This window comes from Lissotriton vulgaris, chromosome 9 (assembly GCF_964263255.1).
Source record: "Lissotriton vulgaris chromosome 9, aLisVul1.2, whole genome shotgun sequence".
Classification (NCBI taxonomy): domain Eukaryota; kingdom Metazoa; phylum Chordata; class Amphibia; order Caudata; family Salamandridae; genus Lissotriton; species Lissotriton vulgaris.
The window spans coordinates 457,928,263-457,946,526 of NC_141697.1; the positions used below are offsets into that span (position 1 = coordinate 457,928,263).

The following is an 18,264-nucleotide window of genomic DNA, read 5'->3' on the forward strand; positions in this document are numbered from 1 at the left end:
AAAACCCCAAGTAAACACGAGGGTGTATCAGTATCTCTAACTGTAAAGGTCAGCACCACAAGGTCTGTGCAATACTCACGAAAAATAAAAACGCCACTCAGGTCGTTCTGTTTGTAAATCAAAAATCAAACAAAAGGCATTAATTCCAGTGGGACTTTTCTAAATAATGCCTGCCACTACGTAAACCTGCACCATTACGCCAAAAAGCAAAGGTCAACTCACATGTCAGATAGTCGCCACGTAATCTATAAACAAGTGACAAGGGGAAGCATTAGAGTAATCGCCTGCACAGTCAGGCATATACTAATTCGAAATTCGAAACAAGGACCAGGCTCCAAAAACGGAGCAACCAAGTAAAACTTACTAAAGCAGCAGCTATGCGCCGGCTCTTCAAAGTCCGTGCTCGTTCACCGGTAATTACTCGGGACGCCAGGATATCTCAACCCCTAACGTGGTTAAGTAGTATGACGACAACGCGGCCTGTTAGAGCGGCGGCTTATTTTTCGTGAGTATTGCACAGACCTTGTGGTGCTGACCTTTACAGTTAGAGATACTGATACACCCTCGTGTTTACTTGGGGTTTTCATGTGATTACTGTTGCATGCGGTGATATGTTTAGTACTAGTCATACACCACCTCACGCAGTTTTGAACCCGCATGCTCACTGGTTGCATGCGGTGCATGTTCCATGTGGTGTGTTTGTCAGCTTTTAATTCGCAACTCACTTTGTTGGTTTTTTGTGTTGGTTTTTTGTGCTGAGCTGGATATTGGTCTCCGTGTGCCTCAGGGTTTATTATTGTTATTACTGTGTTTATACTAGACATTGCTGTGCAACGTCTCTGTCCTGAAGATGGTCCGACGGATCGACTTGACCAGCATGGACCGAAACGTCGACGCTTAACACCTAACATGCAATACACTGTATAATTCACTGTACAAACTGATTTGTGAATTCTTTTGTGTAAATACTTACTTTTATGTGGTTTATGGAACGTAGCCACATACTATGCTGTAGGTGTATGTAGACTATCATTCAGTTTACATGTTATGTTAGTCTGTCTGTTGCCAGTTCTGAAATTTTTTTCCATGTATTTAAAAAAACAAAAATTGCGAATCAAAAATAAATTGAATATATTTTTGATATAAGCCCTTTGGTTACTCTACTGATTTGTGTGATCACTCAGGTGACTCCAGGAGCCAGCATTGCTTCCGCCCAGAGGGAGCAGCTGTTTGTTTTCTGCCTCTGGGCAGGAGCAATGTCTGTTTTGGGAAACAGAAGTCTGCACCCACCCTGCAGGAGCATTGTTAAGTCTCCCTATACTTTCACCCAGTGGGAGATTTAAAAATGGTGCCACCAGGTATGTTTCCCATCCCGCACTGATGTGGGCAGAGAAACTTCTCTGTCCCGGGGTGGGCTACCCAGGACAAAGTAATTGAGCCAGCCCCAGGGTATAAGGGCCCTCTGACCTTTTAAGACTTGTGGGAAGGGAGGCCACCCTGCCACCCCTTTGAAATAATACACGGGCCCATGGGCGTCCGCAGGGAGGGGGCAAGGAGGGGCGCTTGCCCCCCCCCCCTGGAGCGCCCCTCCTTGCCCCCCCTACGGACGCCCATGAAAACCGTGACTTCAAGACGGGGTTATCACTCTCTTTCCTCTCCTTTCTTTTATATGCTTCCCTGTGAAATGGATCCAAAAAAGAAAGACGCTTTTGCTGGAAATGTAGTATTTTCCTGACATTTTAATTCCAAAGTGCAGCATTGGGAATAAAAGGCTAAAAATATGAAAAATAGATAAATAACTAAATAAAGTAAGACAGAGTGGTGGCAAACTGGCCAAACTGATTTTATTCACACTGAAACACATTAGCGCCACTTTTACAGAGTTTGCCAGCGAAGCGCTATTTTTGTTTTCTTGTCTTTGTTTTCCCTGGACTTGGAACTAGTGTACCAATCCTGGAGGTACCAAAATATGTGGATTGGAAAACAAAATGTGTGCTGCGGCTCTGCGTCCAGGGATGTGGTCTTTTTACCATACTGCTTACGTTTTGTAAGGATATAAGCAATGGCCATTGAAATGGGTCAATTCAGGGCCCTGTAATTGTGTACTTAATTTTTCAGGCAAAAGCACTCGCTGATTTCTGAATAGTGAGTGTAAAAGCATTAAGGTAACCATATTGTTCCTGCTTACACTTCCCATGGTTTGGTAAATTTTGCATTCCCTATAAGTGTTTGCTTCTTCTAGGATGTTGTTCCTTTTTTTTGTAGGCCGCATATTGCTCTTGTCTAGTGCGTAATTTAAATGGCACATCGAGGTGTTTATAGCGGGCAACAATTGGGTTGTAGTTGAAAACAGTGGGAGTTTTTCTCAGTGGGGCAGTACAGTGTTCAGTGGGGGAGAGTATGTAGCACTATGGTCAGAGCTGCTGAATTTGGAACTGGGAACCAGGTTCAGCCTTAATAACCAGCCCACCAGACCGCTCTCCTGCGAGAGCACAATCACATGCAACACCTTAGAAGTCCTGGTGTCTTTGCACCAGCAGGTGGACCCTAGCATGACAAGTGTAGGTTAACCTTCAAGGCTTGTCCACCACTATCCATACTGAAGTTCACCTCCAGTCTTGCGGGCAGGCCTATGAAGCAGCACACCCTAGAACAACAGTCACTGAGGTCACAGGACCCTTGAGAAAGGGCCAGCTCTAGGGCGCTGCAACCAGTGTGACCGCACCCGGTGCTGACTTTAGGTGAAGGCATCATGTTTGCAAGTATATTATGGTTTTAAAAACACTTGCTGCCTCCTTCCTGGCTTCCAGCAATTTTCGGCAACAATAAAAATGTCATGATGACTCTGGTGATTAATGTTCTTCCTAGAGAGAGATCAGAATTTTGTCTTGTGGAAGTTTTGACTCATGGAAAGGTAGCTCAGATGGGTAATGTACCGGCTGCAAAGAACATGTACCATGCAGATCACAAAGTGCACATAATGTAAATAGGTCAGTGATTTACTGCTTTTGTCAGTGAGATCCTTTTGTTACTTGCAGTTTATAAGTTAAAATCCTAACTTAAAACAATGAGCTATTAACTGTCATCTAAGAGCTGCATACACACTGCAAGGTATAAATTCGAGCATTGTCCCCCCCATCCCCCAGTCTTTGATTATCCTAATGTCCCAAAAAGTGTTCTTTTGGACCTAAATCAATTCTGATTATTAAGGAGAACCCCCAACCATGGTATTACATTTTAAATTCCGGGTATTGTGTTTCTCCAGACCAATTACTATAAAACTATATGGGCTACTAGTATGGTTGTCATGTGACTCAAACACGTTGTAGTCCTTAGTCTTATGTAACATTTTCTATACAGTCATTTACACACATATTGATTGTCTCTGTGTAATGTGTTTGATGTAAAGTGCTCTGACACCCTACAATGGTATGAGTGACGCTGTAAATCCAATTAAATGCACATGAGAGAGTGTGGTTATGGAGACTTGGGGGGCACAGTTAAAGGGTGGTAGTGAGGGAATCCAAGGCAGAGATGGTCATTGGGGGCACTAACAAACATTAATGCACAGGACACCACTAGTGCTATGGCTGGCCCTGCCCTTGAGGCAGTCTGCCTCACCCAAAGGTACCTCCATTGGCCTGGTTTCAGCAGCAGTAGCTTCAATTCACCAGGGATTGGCAATGCAGGATTTGCACGCACCAAACTAAGTTCGCAAACTTCACAATCTCCCTGCTTCATTCACTAGCACTTTTAACATGTGCTGCCTGCTGTGGGGCCACTGGAATTAATTATGCATCAAAGGATGACAACATTATGCCATAGTGTTGACTAAATTATGCATTAAATAAAAAAAGGCTGCAGCGTAATGCAGTATATCTTCAGATATTTTATTATTTTGACGTGTGTACACATGCTAACAGTCTCTGGAAAGATTTTGCCTTATTAGTACCCGTATAACATACAAATGCAGCAGTGAGAAAGGTGACCAGTCCACCTTTACAATAGGTCATACACTCCGCAGCAACACAAGTCACATTTTATATTAACTTTTGATATGTTTGAGCTACAAACAATTTATTAGTTTAAATGGTCAGATCATGCAGCAGATCTTGCATTATGAGGCAAATATGGCAGAGCCATCATTTTAGAGAAAACAATTGCAAACTAGGATATTTTGACATTCATGTTTGAATTGCTCTTGTTGAAAAAGGGTGAAGTGCTGATGGCAGAAACTCCATGGTTCGGAGACAAAGTGCTTGTGTTTCCACATTTTATAATATTCGGTACATTCTGTGATTAGAAGCATATCCCACTTTGTGAATATATTTTAATGTCAATAACTCATTATAACCTTAAATATTCTTGTGTATCCATTGGTTGATTAAACTGGGCAGTGAAATGCCAAACAAATACTAAAAATTGGGATGTCTGCGCATTCTAGCCACACCTCTGGCTCCACCCACAGATCCAATCCTTGGGTTATTCCCGCCCTCTGATTCTCCGCCCACTGTTCCCCTACTTTTTTTCCCCCACTTCGACCACTGTGTAAGACTTAGCATCCCTGGACCTGTGATGTGGCGCAGCTGCGGGCGCCGCATGTGCCACATATCTACGGTGCCGGGCTTCCGCATAAGGGAGCTGGCTATTATTGAATCCCTAAACGTGCGCACAATGTCAGTTTGACATTGACTACATGCAGAGGGACTCTAAGTTTCTTAAAAAAATATAGCTAACATTTGGACCTATACATTTTATTTTGTATAAATTAATTGAAAGTGTGTAAAATTTAGCAATGCCCGGGGAAATCTAGTAAAGGGAGCACCCACTGTCAAATCACTAGCGTGTGTGATTGCTGCATTATTTATTACTAACTTTGACGTTGTGCTTTAACTTTGGATAAAAGTTATCATGAATTCTAGCACCAAGAAGCCAATATTGGTAAATATGTGTGCTACAAATAATCCCTAACATACACTGTGCATACAGTATATTTAATCTGGTGCTTTAATCATAGGCTGTTTTAAAGTATTCTGATAAAAATCGAATCGTGCTGAAGACAGCCTTGATTGGTGTTGGATCGAGGACCCAGAAGTCTGCACACCTAGCAGACAGAGATAAAGCACCTTGTCAGAAAGTTTTGCGTTTTCCTTACAGGTGGTGTTTGTTGGCCCGTGGCAGGGTCAGTCACATGTCCTGGATTCCTGGCATTTAATTGAGTCTATCCTAGTTCTGCGCCCCAGTGTTTCTTGTGTCCCACCTGGCACACATCATGTCAGAGGATGGTGATGACGTTAACATTTTGCCCCCCCCCCCCCCCTGGAAAAATTTCTGCTGATGACCATGCACGGGCCCAGGATATTTAGTCCCCTGAGGCCTATGAAGAATTGGAACCCTATTCAATTTGGTCCCCAAGGAAGGGATCGATCCTAGAGCCCATGAAGAATTGAGATGGGGAGGCCTTGCAGCCTTTTTTGTTGAAATCTACCTCAGGGGATGTTGTGCCCAGGGCTGGTTAAGGCTATGGGAGGGGGAATGTGGCCTCCTCCCCTGTTTTGTAAATTCCGCCCTGGGGATGTGCTTCCCGGGGCCTTAGGCAGCGGGTCTCCTCCCCTAGATTAATTAACCAGGCCCCAGGGGATGGAGTGCCTGTGGCTCAAAATGGGCTTGGGGTACGGTGCCCCACTCATGTTCCCCTTTACAATTTTCTTTTTACTGTTTGCTTCGATACCCCCAGGAGTCCTGTGGGATTGCTTCAAAAATGCCAGATTGTCTTTTATTTTGGTCCACAGGACCTAGGGGCAGGGTATTCCTACCATGCGCCCTTTTTTTAAAAAAAAAATTCAACTCGGGAAAGGGGAGTAAGTCCCCAAGTCCTGTAATAGCTGCCAGAATTTTTTTTCTTCATGTTCATGGTAACCAATCCGAGGGCTGGACCCGCTGGAGCATGTCTCCAGTCTAAGCCAATTGGCCCAAGGGGAAAAAAAGGTCCTGAGCCAATCAGAACATTCTTTTTTTGTTTGTTTTAATGATGTTTGAGGGTCTCTTGCGCCTAAAGTGGTGCAGAGTAGAGACGTGAGATTACTACAGTTTTACTTGCATGTTTGGCCCATAAATGCCCAATACTTGAGGGAGCAAGAAGGCCCCTTCAATTTTAAGGTACGGTGGAAGGAAGGTTTATGGGGTGATAGTAGGACCACCTCCAGATATTGTATTTTTGGTTGTGAGAAGAGTGGAGAGCCACCACCCATCCCATCCCATCCCATTGGGAGATGGTGGCTTTGCCCATTCCCTGCAATGTGGTGCACTGCTGGTCTAATGTTATATAGCAGTTAACGATTCCAGAAGGGGCGATTTGCTGCATTGCTGAATTAATACATTATTTTAAGGTTATAATGTGCTGTGTTGGAGTGTAGATATTCACACCATTAATATTCTAGTTTGTGTACCTCTTTAATTAGGTAGCTTTCTGTGCTGTTGAATAAGAGATATTATGAGCATCATTAAAACTACTAAACATCCATTTATCACTTTTGAAGTTATCTTTCTTCATGGGACTGTTATTTCACAGATGTTGAATTGGAAAGTGTCTCATGTGAGAAGGCGACGTTAAGGCTCCCGTTCTATTATGCAGCAGCCTACCTATAATGCATAATTTGTCTGCAAAATTGTTGCACAACTCCACACTGTTTATGTTAAAGTAGAAAAGTATGAAGCGGTGTTTCGTGCTTAAGTCGCTGTTGTTTTTATTTGCAGATGACAGTTTGGAGTTTGTAGACAACGAGAGAAGACCTCATTTCCCTCAATTTTCCTACTCTGCCAGCGGAACATCCTAATATTTTGCAACCAGTATTTTTCATTCAAGAAAAGAGACAGCATTTTTGAGGACCTTGATTGATTGCGCACTGTAGAATATGTTCTATGGTCTCTGAACTACAAACCATGTTTGTACAACAATTTAAAAGTGTTTGCAAGAAGCCAGAAAGTATGTATGCCCACATGACTCCTACAATTTTGTAAAATGACACCCGTTCATTCAAAAATGAGAAATACTGCTCTTTGTGCTAAATGAATGAAAACACATTTTTAGGAATGAAATGGTTAACTTAACAAATGAAGAACTTCATGTCAGCAAGAGTAGGAAATCTGGAAAGACAAACCCTACTATATCTTCCTCACGCCTTCATTAATTTATTTCATGCAATTCATTATCTTAACATGAAGTCAACATTGTGGGCAGTTAGATTTTAGTTAGTGCAATACTGCAGAGTAAACAAGTCTTGGATAATTGTAGAAGTCAAAGCCACTTTGCATTGCAACTGTATAACAGTGGAGTGTCCGTGTACGACAAGAAGCCAACCGCAGGAACAGATTAATAACCTCAGTGAGGTAAAGCAACATGCAGAAATTATTATTTTATGATGAATTTTGCTGCAGGACATTGCATATCAGGTCAAATCAAAGTCAGTGATGTCGCGCAAATTGCACACAGTTTGCACCTGCATACTTGGCTGTGATATTGCCTTAACTTACCACTTGTTTAACATGATATTGCAACTGATATAACATTGTACAATGGTCTTCCAGACCATGAATGCAAGATTGTGTTTGATTTTTTTTCAAACAGTGCATCCTACTATTGTAGAGTACCTCTCATATTAAATGTTTGGTTCACATTCTTACCTTGGAAACACTTAATATTCAAGTTCTCACTTGAGCTTGAATAAGAAACATTCCATTTAAGGGAATAGCTGAAATGATGGGAGTATATGTTTCAATGCGTTTTAACGCATGTAATGAATTAGATCTTGTAGTGTTTTTGCATTAGAAATAAACACAGTAATACCACATAAAAACTCTATTGGATTTTTAGAACAAAGTGAATTAAAATGAAGCTGGTCCCCATTGTAATTTCAATGGTTATTTTGTTACTTGGGGGGGGGGGGGGGGACAGAGACACTAAGTTTAAGTGTCCCCTAAATGCACTGATTTAGTGACCAGGACTTCGCAAAGCTGAATTGCCAGACCCCCTTTCCTTTTTTTTCCAGAAGAATGATTTTGAGTTAGATACTGAATTTATTTAGGCGATTTCCTTCTTGCTACAGTTTGAAAATACTATCTGATATTTCTCTTTTTTTAAACAAAATTAAGAGTTTGAAACATCAAATTGCCGGCTTTGTTCTGAAAATCTATTGCTCTATTGCCACTGCTTTACAGGCATCAAGTTTGAGGTGCAAATTTACTTTCAGAAAAAGTGACAGACATATCAATGACTCCTGATAATGCAGCAGTGTCCGAATATTATCCGAGAATGGCTGATCCTTACCAGATTTTCAAAATAACCAATGACTATGTAAATGTTTTATCATTTACATTCTTTACATGTACATTTATGTATTGTGAATATCTTGAAAGTCTATCATGGATCTGGCCCTTGGCACCCAAGCTGGAAACCCCTTTGGCAGAGGATCTTAACCCAGTTCACACATGCTATTGTGAAAGGCTGAAAGGTGATCTTTTTATCTGTTCTAATCCTTGTGACAAGGTTCCCTTCTTTGTTGTCTTATGTCTCCTTCAATTGTTTTTTTTACTTTTTATTTTTATTTGGAGAAAGCAACCTGGAATCCTCTTGTTTTTCTTGACAGTGTTTTTTTCATTCATATAAAGTGGTCACACCATTAAGCAAATGCACCTATTCTGCTGTAGAATGCATCCCTTTAGAACGCTTTTTTTACTATACAATAATGAAATGTATTGCCGTTTAATTAGCTTTTTTATTTTTCTGTGGAAGACCACCACAGCATCTCCTACACTTCCCACGAAAATAAATGGGAACGTTTAGCACACAGTCCATTCCATATTGTTTTTTTACATGATGTTCACTTATGATATTTTTACTTGTATGATATGACACAATTTCTCCCAAGACGACACCCAAAATAAAGATGGTTTTAACAATGGAGGTTTTTAATGACTTTCAATTTTTTTTGCTGTTAGCCACATATTGTATTCTATTTATCATAAGTATGTCGAAGTCTCGCTTCTAAGGATGAACTGAGCACACTTAACTGTGCTGAAAATCATTATTGAAAAATGTTTTGGGGTAAAAAGATTCTACAAACAATTGATTCGATACATAATTACAGCAGCTAATGGTTGCTTTCCTTGCGGATGTGGAAGACTTATTTTTCCTACTATAAATAAATCTGAAGAAACGGTCAGTATATTTTTTATTTCTAATCTGTTTCTTTGCAATTTACTTTGATGTAAATTACTTAAACATTGCGACAAGGTAAATAATGTAAAGCTAACCCACTTTACAACATAGACTGGGCTTTCTATTGCTATATGTTATCCATTTGTCTAATGTGAAACATTACGAATTAACTATGATTAATTTGAATCTAACAACTTAGAACGGTCCACACATCAACTTTGTTGTTTGAAATTGTTGAAAAACATTCTTAGTAATTTTTTCTGACTTGATGCACCTTTGAAATGTGTATTACATCCTATGAAGGCTTATATTCAGGAATACACCAGATCTGCCTTTCTGCCAATGGGAACAAATATCATTTTTCCAAAGCCTAACAGCGGTAAAATAAAAAATAAAAACAATAAACAAAATGAGGCATTATTCAAAGAATACAAGCAAAATACAATTTTACGACCAAGGCTTGAGTATGACTTCCCTCAGAATGCATACATTCCTGAAACCACAGGTAGCCTTATGTATAATTCAGCAAGAGTCTTTCTTGCACTTAGATGTAAACTATACATACGTTTATGTGTTCGGAAATTAGGTTTTGGATAAAGATCTCATAAACTAAGCAAACATTTTGGTATTTCTTATATCTTGTACATTATATTGGTCTTGTTTGGTTGCACTAATAAAGTAATTTGTCACTTAAACTGAAGTTTTGCATCAGCCAAATGAAAAACGCCGAAGTACAAATTTAGCATTTATTCATGAGGTTTTAGGGTTTCAAAGTTGAATTCCTAAGAATTGAAAAACGACAAAGTTGAGCCTCCACAAAACACATCACCGTTAAAAGGGCAGTGTTCATTTTATGGTGAATTCGTTATTCTTAGTCTGTAGATTTTTGAGTGTCTGTGCCACCTAGTGGCAAGACTGGAAACTGCTTCTGTAGATGTTTAATAACAACTTTTTTGTGTAGTTTAAACCTAACCATGCATACGGCGGACATGGCACACAATCACCATTTCCCTTTTATTAAAAAATAAATAAAAAATTAGCCAACCGGTGCATGTTTTCAGTTGAGTGTAAAGCAGTCACCATAAAAGTAACTTTATCCCAGACTTGTATCTTGGTTATTTCTCATTCTAATATTAATGGCAGAGGCCAATGAAATTGAGAATGAGATGGAAAATAAAGGTTCATTGATCAGCTTCGATCTGGGTAAACAGTTTGTAGAGAGACTACAAGTCACACGTTGTGTCTTTTCAGAGCAAGTCTCAATAGCATAGTAACAGCAGAATGCTCATGTAGCTGCTCTCATATCTCTGACCACAACATGCCTTCATAATGCTATGGACGCAACTTTAGAGCTGGTGGAGTGTGCCAGACACTGAGGAAGGTTGTGCTGCAAGATGTTGATCAACTGGCAAAGACCGGAATTCTTTGGTCCAAACAAGGTGAAAGCACAATACACACTTACTGTACCACAAGGAGGCCTGAGTCTGGGAAACAATTTCATAGGTCAGGTGAAACTCTAGCAATATTTTTGTAACAAAAGATGGGTGACAACTACCCTGTTTGTTGGACCCGGCCTCGTGGCGTGGCCCTCGCTGACCCCCCATAACCCAGAACGACGGACAGAACTAATTTCCGTCCACCCAGAACTATACACGAGACTCCTACATCGGTCCTGAAACGACCTCCAGACCGCGTGCCTGCAACCCTGCACGTGACCAGCCGACTCCATGTTTGGCCACCCCGGCCAGCCGGCCACCTTCTTCCCTTTCGGCAGCCCCTGGCCGCTCCCGGCTGCAGCTAGGCGTGCGCGCCCGACTCACCCAGGGGAGTGAACAACTCACCAAGTACCCGAAACCAAGGCTTCCATCACACCTCCGGCCCCCTCCAGAGGAGCTGGATGTCCTCACACCTCCGAACCATTCCTGGGGGCTGGTTTCGATCGCACCTTGTGGCTTCCTAGTGAGCTGGCTCCAGGCCTCGATGGGCGTCTGGGATTCCCTGGACGCATGGTTCAAAAGCATCACAGACACAGCCGCCAGACAATCAGGCGCCTGGCCCTCGGACCTCCGGCCTCCTGCCTCTGAGGGCCCGGACATCAAAGAGCTCCTGGACTATAAGACAGCCTGCCTTCCATCTAGTCGGCAGTTGTATCTTGGACAAGAAAGCCCTGCTGATCTGATCGCGGCTGACCTTGAGGGGAACAGACTCTGACCCACCGAGCCCTGCTGACGTCGTCGCGGCTCATCTTCGAATCTACGGAACTGAACCATCGGAGCCCTGCTGACGCTGTCGCGGCTCTCTCTCGAAGAGTAAGACCTGAACCATCTGAGCCCTGCTGACTTCGTCGCGGCCCACTTTCGAGAACGAGAGACTCTTGCTACCATCCCGAGCCCTCCGGACGTTGTTGCGGCTCCACCTGACTACGAGTACGACAAAGTACTCCTGACCAAGCCCTGCTGACCTCGTCGCGGCTTGAAGAACTCTCTGGTCCGGCTGGACCACCGACGCTACCCTCACGACCACCTGAAACCGAAGTGAGTAGGACAGCAAGTCCCATCGCCAGCCCCCGTACCCCCCAGTTCGAGGATTGAGAACTGTGCGCAGGATGCGTGGCGTGCCAGCTGGCCCTCTAAGACTGTCTCGCTTCCCCGTTCCCTTGTTACGAGTCTTTCGCGATCCCTCGATCGCTGTGTATTGCTCCCTACTTTTATCTTGATAAAGTTCATACTTGATAAAGATTCACGGTGTGGTGTCCGTTCGTAAGTGTGGTGTGTCGACAGTGTATACGATCAGTCCTCCCCGGCGGGGACTCCCCCTCGATAAGACTCGGCAGTAATTGTGGGACAGGAGGTTCCGGGTGGTTAGGAGAGTCATCTTGACCCCTGGGGTCACCGCCTTCCAACACTGTTCCTGTTAAAAGTTGTTAATAGCTGAGGGTCAATGTGCCTGGGCCCTGAAGCTCATTTATTCTCCTGGCCAATGCTATTGCCAATAGTAAAGCTAATTTCTGTGAAAGAGGCTTCAGTTTGCAAGATGCCCTTCATTTAAAACTCTTGTGCATCAACCTGTCAAGATCGAAATTAAGGTCCCAAGAGACTGGGTTGCTATACTTGAGGGATATTGCATCAGGCCACGCAAGGGCTCGTGGACTCTCGAGACGCTTGTGATATTCCAAGTAGGCTGTACTTTCTGCAAGTAGGCCTTGCAGGTGTCCACCTTCAGTCTTTTCACTGTCTAGTGATGTGAATGGGACAATATATCTTCCAGCAAACAAGTGAGTGGTTTGATGTGTTTCACAAATGTTTTGGTAGATTGTTTTCTTGCAACCCCCAGAAATGACAGGTTTTCTCAAGTGGCCTAGGTTTTCAAGGTGAACTCGTCTGGGACCATGCACCTAAGTTGGTGGGTGGAATGGGAAATGAGAACTGGGGAACTCCTCCTCCTTCCACAGAAAGAGGTAAACCTCTCGCCATTGGTGTTTTGGTGAGTTTTAAAGTAGCAATGGGAGTGCAACTCGACTACCAAAGGCTTCAGAAGCTCCTTCAGAGACTGGGAGAGGCACCCAGGAAAGCAAGATCTGCACCAAAGATGGTAAGACCTGTACTTGAACTTTGGGCAGAAAAATCCTTTGGGAGTATGAGGGCGAGAATCTGGTCTGTCCGCCATGGAGTCCACTACCCTCCAAAGGTAGACTGCTTGGGGGGCCTGTATGTAGTTCAAACAGACCACTGGATCTTTCTACTGAGAACACACCTGCAGCGCAGAACCTGGTTCCAAGTCTTCCTTATTGAATAAAAGGACCAGCAAAACAGGTGGTGGGATCATGTAGCCCTGCGTACGGTGAGCCTTTGGAATTGAGACTGGGGTGACACTTCCTGGAGTGCTTTTCCAGCAGGGGCCAGTCATCCACAGTGCTTCCTCTTTTAGTGACGTATGTGTGTGCACTGGTGAAGGCCTGCCTTCTGTGCTTTTTCCTGCAGAGCTGCTCAACACTTGATGTCTAGTTGGTGCTCTGCTCAACTGACAACTACTCCGTATTGGTAGATAGGGTCAGCTGCGGGGGAAAAGGAGGAATCAGCAGTAGGACGTATGCTGGAAAGGGACTATGAAAGAAATTGCTCAAAGATGAGGTAGGCTTGACTTCCTGGTGCAAGTCTGTGGAGTCGCTGGAGTAGCAGGAGACTGTTGCCCTAGATTTACGCCAAATGAGGGAGATGGACTCTATCTCTCTAAGCAATTTGTCTGAAGCACCAGATATGACAATTTTGACAATTTTATTAATAAACTGCATGATTACTTAAAATCTTTACAGTGTAAGATAAAAAAAAAAGAAGAAAGAAAAAACTTGATGAACGGAACGACTCTCCCCCTCACATGTCCCATCCACTCATAAAAGTGAAACTCACTTTAAGTTAAAATACTAGCATATTAGTCCTGTTTAGCTGTCCAAAACAGAGTTCTTTTAAAAGGAGTGATGTATAGGTTGCACCAGTGTTTCTTAACTGATAAGGGGAGGCACATGAAAGTTCAGTAGAGTCAATTCATGCACCAAGGGCTGTTGACGATAGATGGATTCTTCGTGGATCTTTAAACCAGCCCAGGTTGGATAATTGGGGCGGAAGGCTTCCAGTTACTTTGCAGACAATGCCGTTAAGTGGGAGTCGAGTGCCATTTTTACCTGGTGTATAAATTTCCCAACTCTGAAGCACCACATTTGTAAGTACAGACTACGAGCACGAACAAGGAGATGGACGTAATTCAACAGTGCAACTCAGCCCTTGTGGCAGATAACTTGGATCCTGGAGGACTCTTTTTCCATGGGCCCTTCATGGACCTATCACCAGGAATAAACATTGGCTTGTCCTCTCAGTGCTCCAAGTCTGCACAATTACTTCATTTGTAGAGCCCAATTCAGCTCTTAGATGCAAGAGCATCTTCATACAGCTGCACCCAGATGAGGTGCAGGGCTCAATTCAATGGTGCAAAAGAGTCCATGGAGCAGAGGATTTTGATTCCTGGGAACTCATGGGCATTTCATGACCTTCTGCTGGACCATGACAAGATCCATCAAGTTCCAGAGTAAATGGTCTTATGACCTGGTGCTGCCATCTTTTTAGATTTATTATCACAACTTGCATAGGGCTAGTGAGGGTGACCTCCACTTCTTCACCCGCTGGAATGATCTTGGTACCATACCCAGTGGCTCTGGCCTTGTACTTGCCTCCTGACCCTCCTTCCTGTGGAGGAAACCTGTTTTCTCTTTCAGTAACCGTTCACCCTTGCTCTGGATGCACGTCAGGTGGTTCTGAAGGAACCTGGTACAGCTCACAGGACCTTGGCAACACACAGAATGCCGGTGGTCACTTGTTAGAACTGGGGGGTCTCTAGTTGGCTGAGGCAGTTACTCTAGTCCAAATAGGAACCCTTAATTCTAGTCAGGGAAAGGAGGGACACCCTCTTTGATAACCCCTGCTCACCCCCTGGTAGCTTGGCACGAGCAGCCAGGCTTATCTTCAAGGCAATGTGTAAAGTATTTGCAACCACACTCCTAGTGACACAGTGATAACACCACAAATGAACACCACACTGATGTATGAAAATAGCGTTATCTTTATCAAGAAGAAAAATACGGTAAGACCAAACGATAAAGTATCAAACATATGCACATTCGTAATATTTCACTTTCTCAGTTATTAGGCCAACAAACACTTGTAGGTTCTTGCGGTATTAATGAGAAGTTCACGATGTTCAAATGCAGTCCTAATGCAATGCTATGCAGTTCGTAATGCAGTACGTATCGTCAGACTAATGCAGTTCGTAATGCAAGAATAATGCAGTCCTCCATGCGAGTAATCCGGCAGTTCGTAATGCAAGAATAATGCAATCCTCAATGCACGTAATCAGACAGTTCGTAATGCAGGAATAATGCAAATCTCAAGTGTTTTTGCATTAGTGGTTAGAGGGAAAGACCGAGATGATTTGCCTGAGATTCGTGTTGAATGCATATGTCACATTATATATATAGCAGACATCCAATATGGTGCATCTGAATAGTTCAGGTATGTGGTAAAATAAACTGAGCCAGAATCATCTGTGGGCTAAGGAGAAAGGTAACTATGCTAGTGTTGAAAGAGTAAGGGTATGAAGTCTTATTTTGTTGATGGGACTGGTGATCCAGGTGATTTATGTGTCTCGGCATGTAATCATAAATGTCGCAGAAAGAGAGCGAGCCATGGGACATTAGGATTAGCAGGAGATGGCTGGTAAACACAGTGTAAGAAAAGTGCTTAGGAAAGGTACAGAGTAAGCAATTAGGGGGCCTGCAAGTCTGACAATGGAGTAGGATGGAGGCTACACTAGTGAGGTAAAGAGAGAAGACTTCACAACCTGTCAAGTCTATGAAAAAGATGTCATATTGAGGAAAGATGATGGGAGCGATTGATGAGGTAGGAGCCATGAATGTAGCCTGGCAGAGTGAAGTCTTATTAAAATGTCCGGGAGAGGGCTGGGAATAGAAAACAAATTGGAAGCTGTACTGACACATAACCTCGGAAATTCCATAAAAGCAAACCAATTCATGCATAGTAGGAACCATGGTAACACAATCCCACAAGGCAAAGTAGAAAAAAAGGAATGGTGAAATCGTTAAGTAATGAGTTCCCACATGTTTAAATCACTATTATAACGAATAATAAGTTCAGTAATTTGTAATTCACTAACAATCAGATGTATCGTTTTTTCCAAGTATGTCACAGATCAGATAACATGCAAGTCTTAAGTATCCTAGATGTGTACAAAGGCAATCAGAAACTATGAAACACATTGAAAGGCATATTAACCGATTAAAAACGGACCCCTGATGACCAGGTGAACTGAGATAATAATGACCAGTAATGCATACGTCCAGGGCAAAGAAATCACGCCTTTGTGAGCTGAAACAGAGTATCTCAATACAGACTAGAGGAAGAGCTTAATTGTCCTTTTGATGTTTTCAGGTCCAAGAGTGCATGTATCTATCATCCTGGCATATGATTTTTGCCCTGGCGTCACGCTAATCTAGTGTGTGGCAGATCTCCAAAAAGAAAGGCTCCACTAAACAACCTTGGTTTACTTCTGAGCTAAGGTCCCTAAACAAGAATGTAAACGGTTGGAGAGACAGTGGCGAAAACATTTTGAGGAAGAGAAAAAAAACAAATATAGACTCTCTCTAAAAAAATATAAATCTGCTCTTAACGTGGCCAAATCCATCTTTTACGCAGAAAAAATAGAGATCTCTGCCAATGCCCCAAGACAGATGTTTAAGATAGCTAAATCTCTGTTAAAAGCCCCCGACCCGTCATCATCACCACTCTGTACGGAGGAGGCTGACGCTCACTGCAACAATCTGGCGAATTGTTTTGCTGAAAAAATTCAAAAGATCCTCCTGTCCCTCCCTCCTCTATCTTTGGAAGAACCTATCCTTCCTTTGCCAGATGATACTGATATTATTCTGCCTTGCCTCTCTTTCTTTTCCCCCCTCAGTACTGAACTTTTACCCTCGCTTTTCAACTCTGTAAAAAGCGGGTCTCCGCTAGACCCTGCCCCTATGAATATTCTAAAGCTAGCCCTGCCTAATATCAGTACATACATCATCCATCTAGTTAACACCTCACTTGAATCAGGAAGGGTACCCCAAAACTGGAAACTGGCCATGGTTAGGGCCCTGTTAAAAAAGCCTCATCTCGACCCCCAGGACTTTTCCAATTATCGTCCCATTTCCCTGCTCCCTGGCATTAGTAAACTTGCCGAGAAATGGGTAAATAAACAATTAGCATCCTTTCTGGAGACCCATAACCTGCTCCATCCAACCCAAACCGGGTTTCGGAGAGGACAGGGAACGGAGACGGCACTGTTGAGGGTGGTAGAGGATTCCAGGAGGATTCTGGACGCAGGTGGCAGCGCGGCCATCATCCTCCTGGACCTCGGTGCCGCCTTCGACACCGTGTCCTCCTGTCTCGTCTCAGAAAGCTGGGCGTCAAAGGCAGGGCACTCGTGTGGCTGGAGTCCTTTCTTGGCGATAGATTTTTTAAGGTCTTTTCAGAAAATAGCTGCTCCCCATCAATGCCATTACAGTGTGGGGTGCCACAGGGTTCCTCCCTTAGCCCCACACTGTTGAATGTTTATATGGCGCCCCTGGCGGAAGTAGTAGCTCCCTTTGGGATCCAACTGGTAAGCTATGCTGACGACACCCAGCTAGTTGTCTCTCTCAATCAGGTGGAATCCCCCCCCCCCTCCAGGCTTTGCCGTTGCCTGGAGGCAGTAGCAAACTGGATGGACTTGTCCCACCTGAAATTGAATGGAGGAAAAACGGAGCTGATGCTTCTAGGAAAACGAGCCATATTTAACAACGTGATACATTGGCCCTCCTGTATGGGCCCAGGACCCACTCCAAAGACCGAGATAAAGAGTCTCGGGTTTTGGTTGGACGCAGAGTTGTCATTTAAGACCCAGGCAAGGAAGACAGTGGCCACCTGCTTCGGACTGCTGAAAACAATTCGGAAAATCCTTCCTCAGCTACCCGAAACAGCAAAGAAAACCATAGTCCAGTCCCTTGTTTTATCCAGGCTGGATTATGGAAATGCGCTCTATCTTGGAGCCCCCGTGCCGGTTATCCGGCAACTTCAGGTTGTCCAGAATTCCGCAGCACGGCTACTCACGGGCACCATCCATCGTACATCAGCCAGGCCCGCACTCTGCACCTTGCACTGGCTCCCCATAAAGGAGCGAATCCATTTTAAGACACTCTGCATGGTCCATAAAACACTCTATGGGAGTGGCCCCCCCATTCTAGATGACATGATCAGACCATACAAACCTACCAGGAATCTTCGCTCGAACCAACAAAACCTGCTGATAGCTCCTAGGATCAGCAGAGCCCGCACAGGAGGTCGTCTGTTCTCGCACAATGCGGCTGGGTTGTGGAATGCTCTTCCTCCACCTCTTCGCCAAGAGCCTAACCTCCTTGTCTTCCGGAAAAAGTTAAAAACTCTTCTGTTTCCAAAAACTAG

General features: G+C 43.5%; 1 protein-coding gene across 1 annotated transcript in view; it reads left to right on the forward strand.

Annotated features, from left to right (window-relative positions):
• AKT1 (AKT serine/threonine kinase 1) overlaps positions 1–8,960 on the forward strand; it is a 441,526-nt gene extending 432,566 nt beyond the window's left edge. The window contains exon 14 of the mRNA XM_086937905.1: positions 6,757–8,960. Within this exon, the coding sequence (XP_086794031.1) occupies positions 6,757–6,836 (80 nt within the window). The 3' untranslated portion in view covers positions 6,837–8,960. The remainder of the gene's footprint in view (positions 1–6,756) is intronic.
• Positions 8,961–18,264: the final 9,304 nt, after the last annotated feature.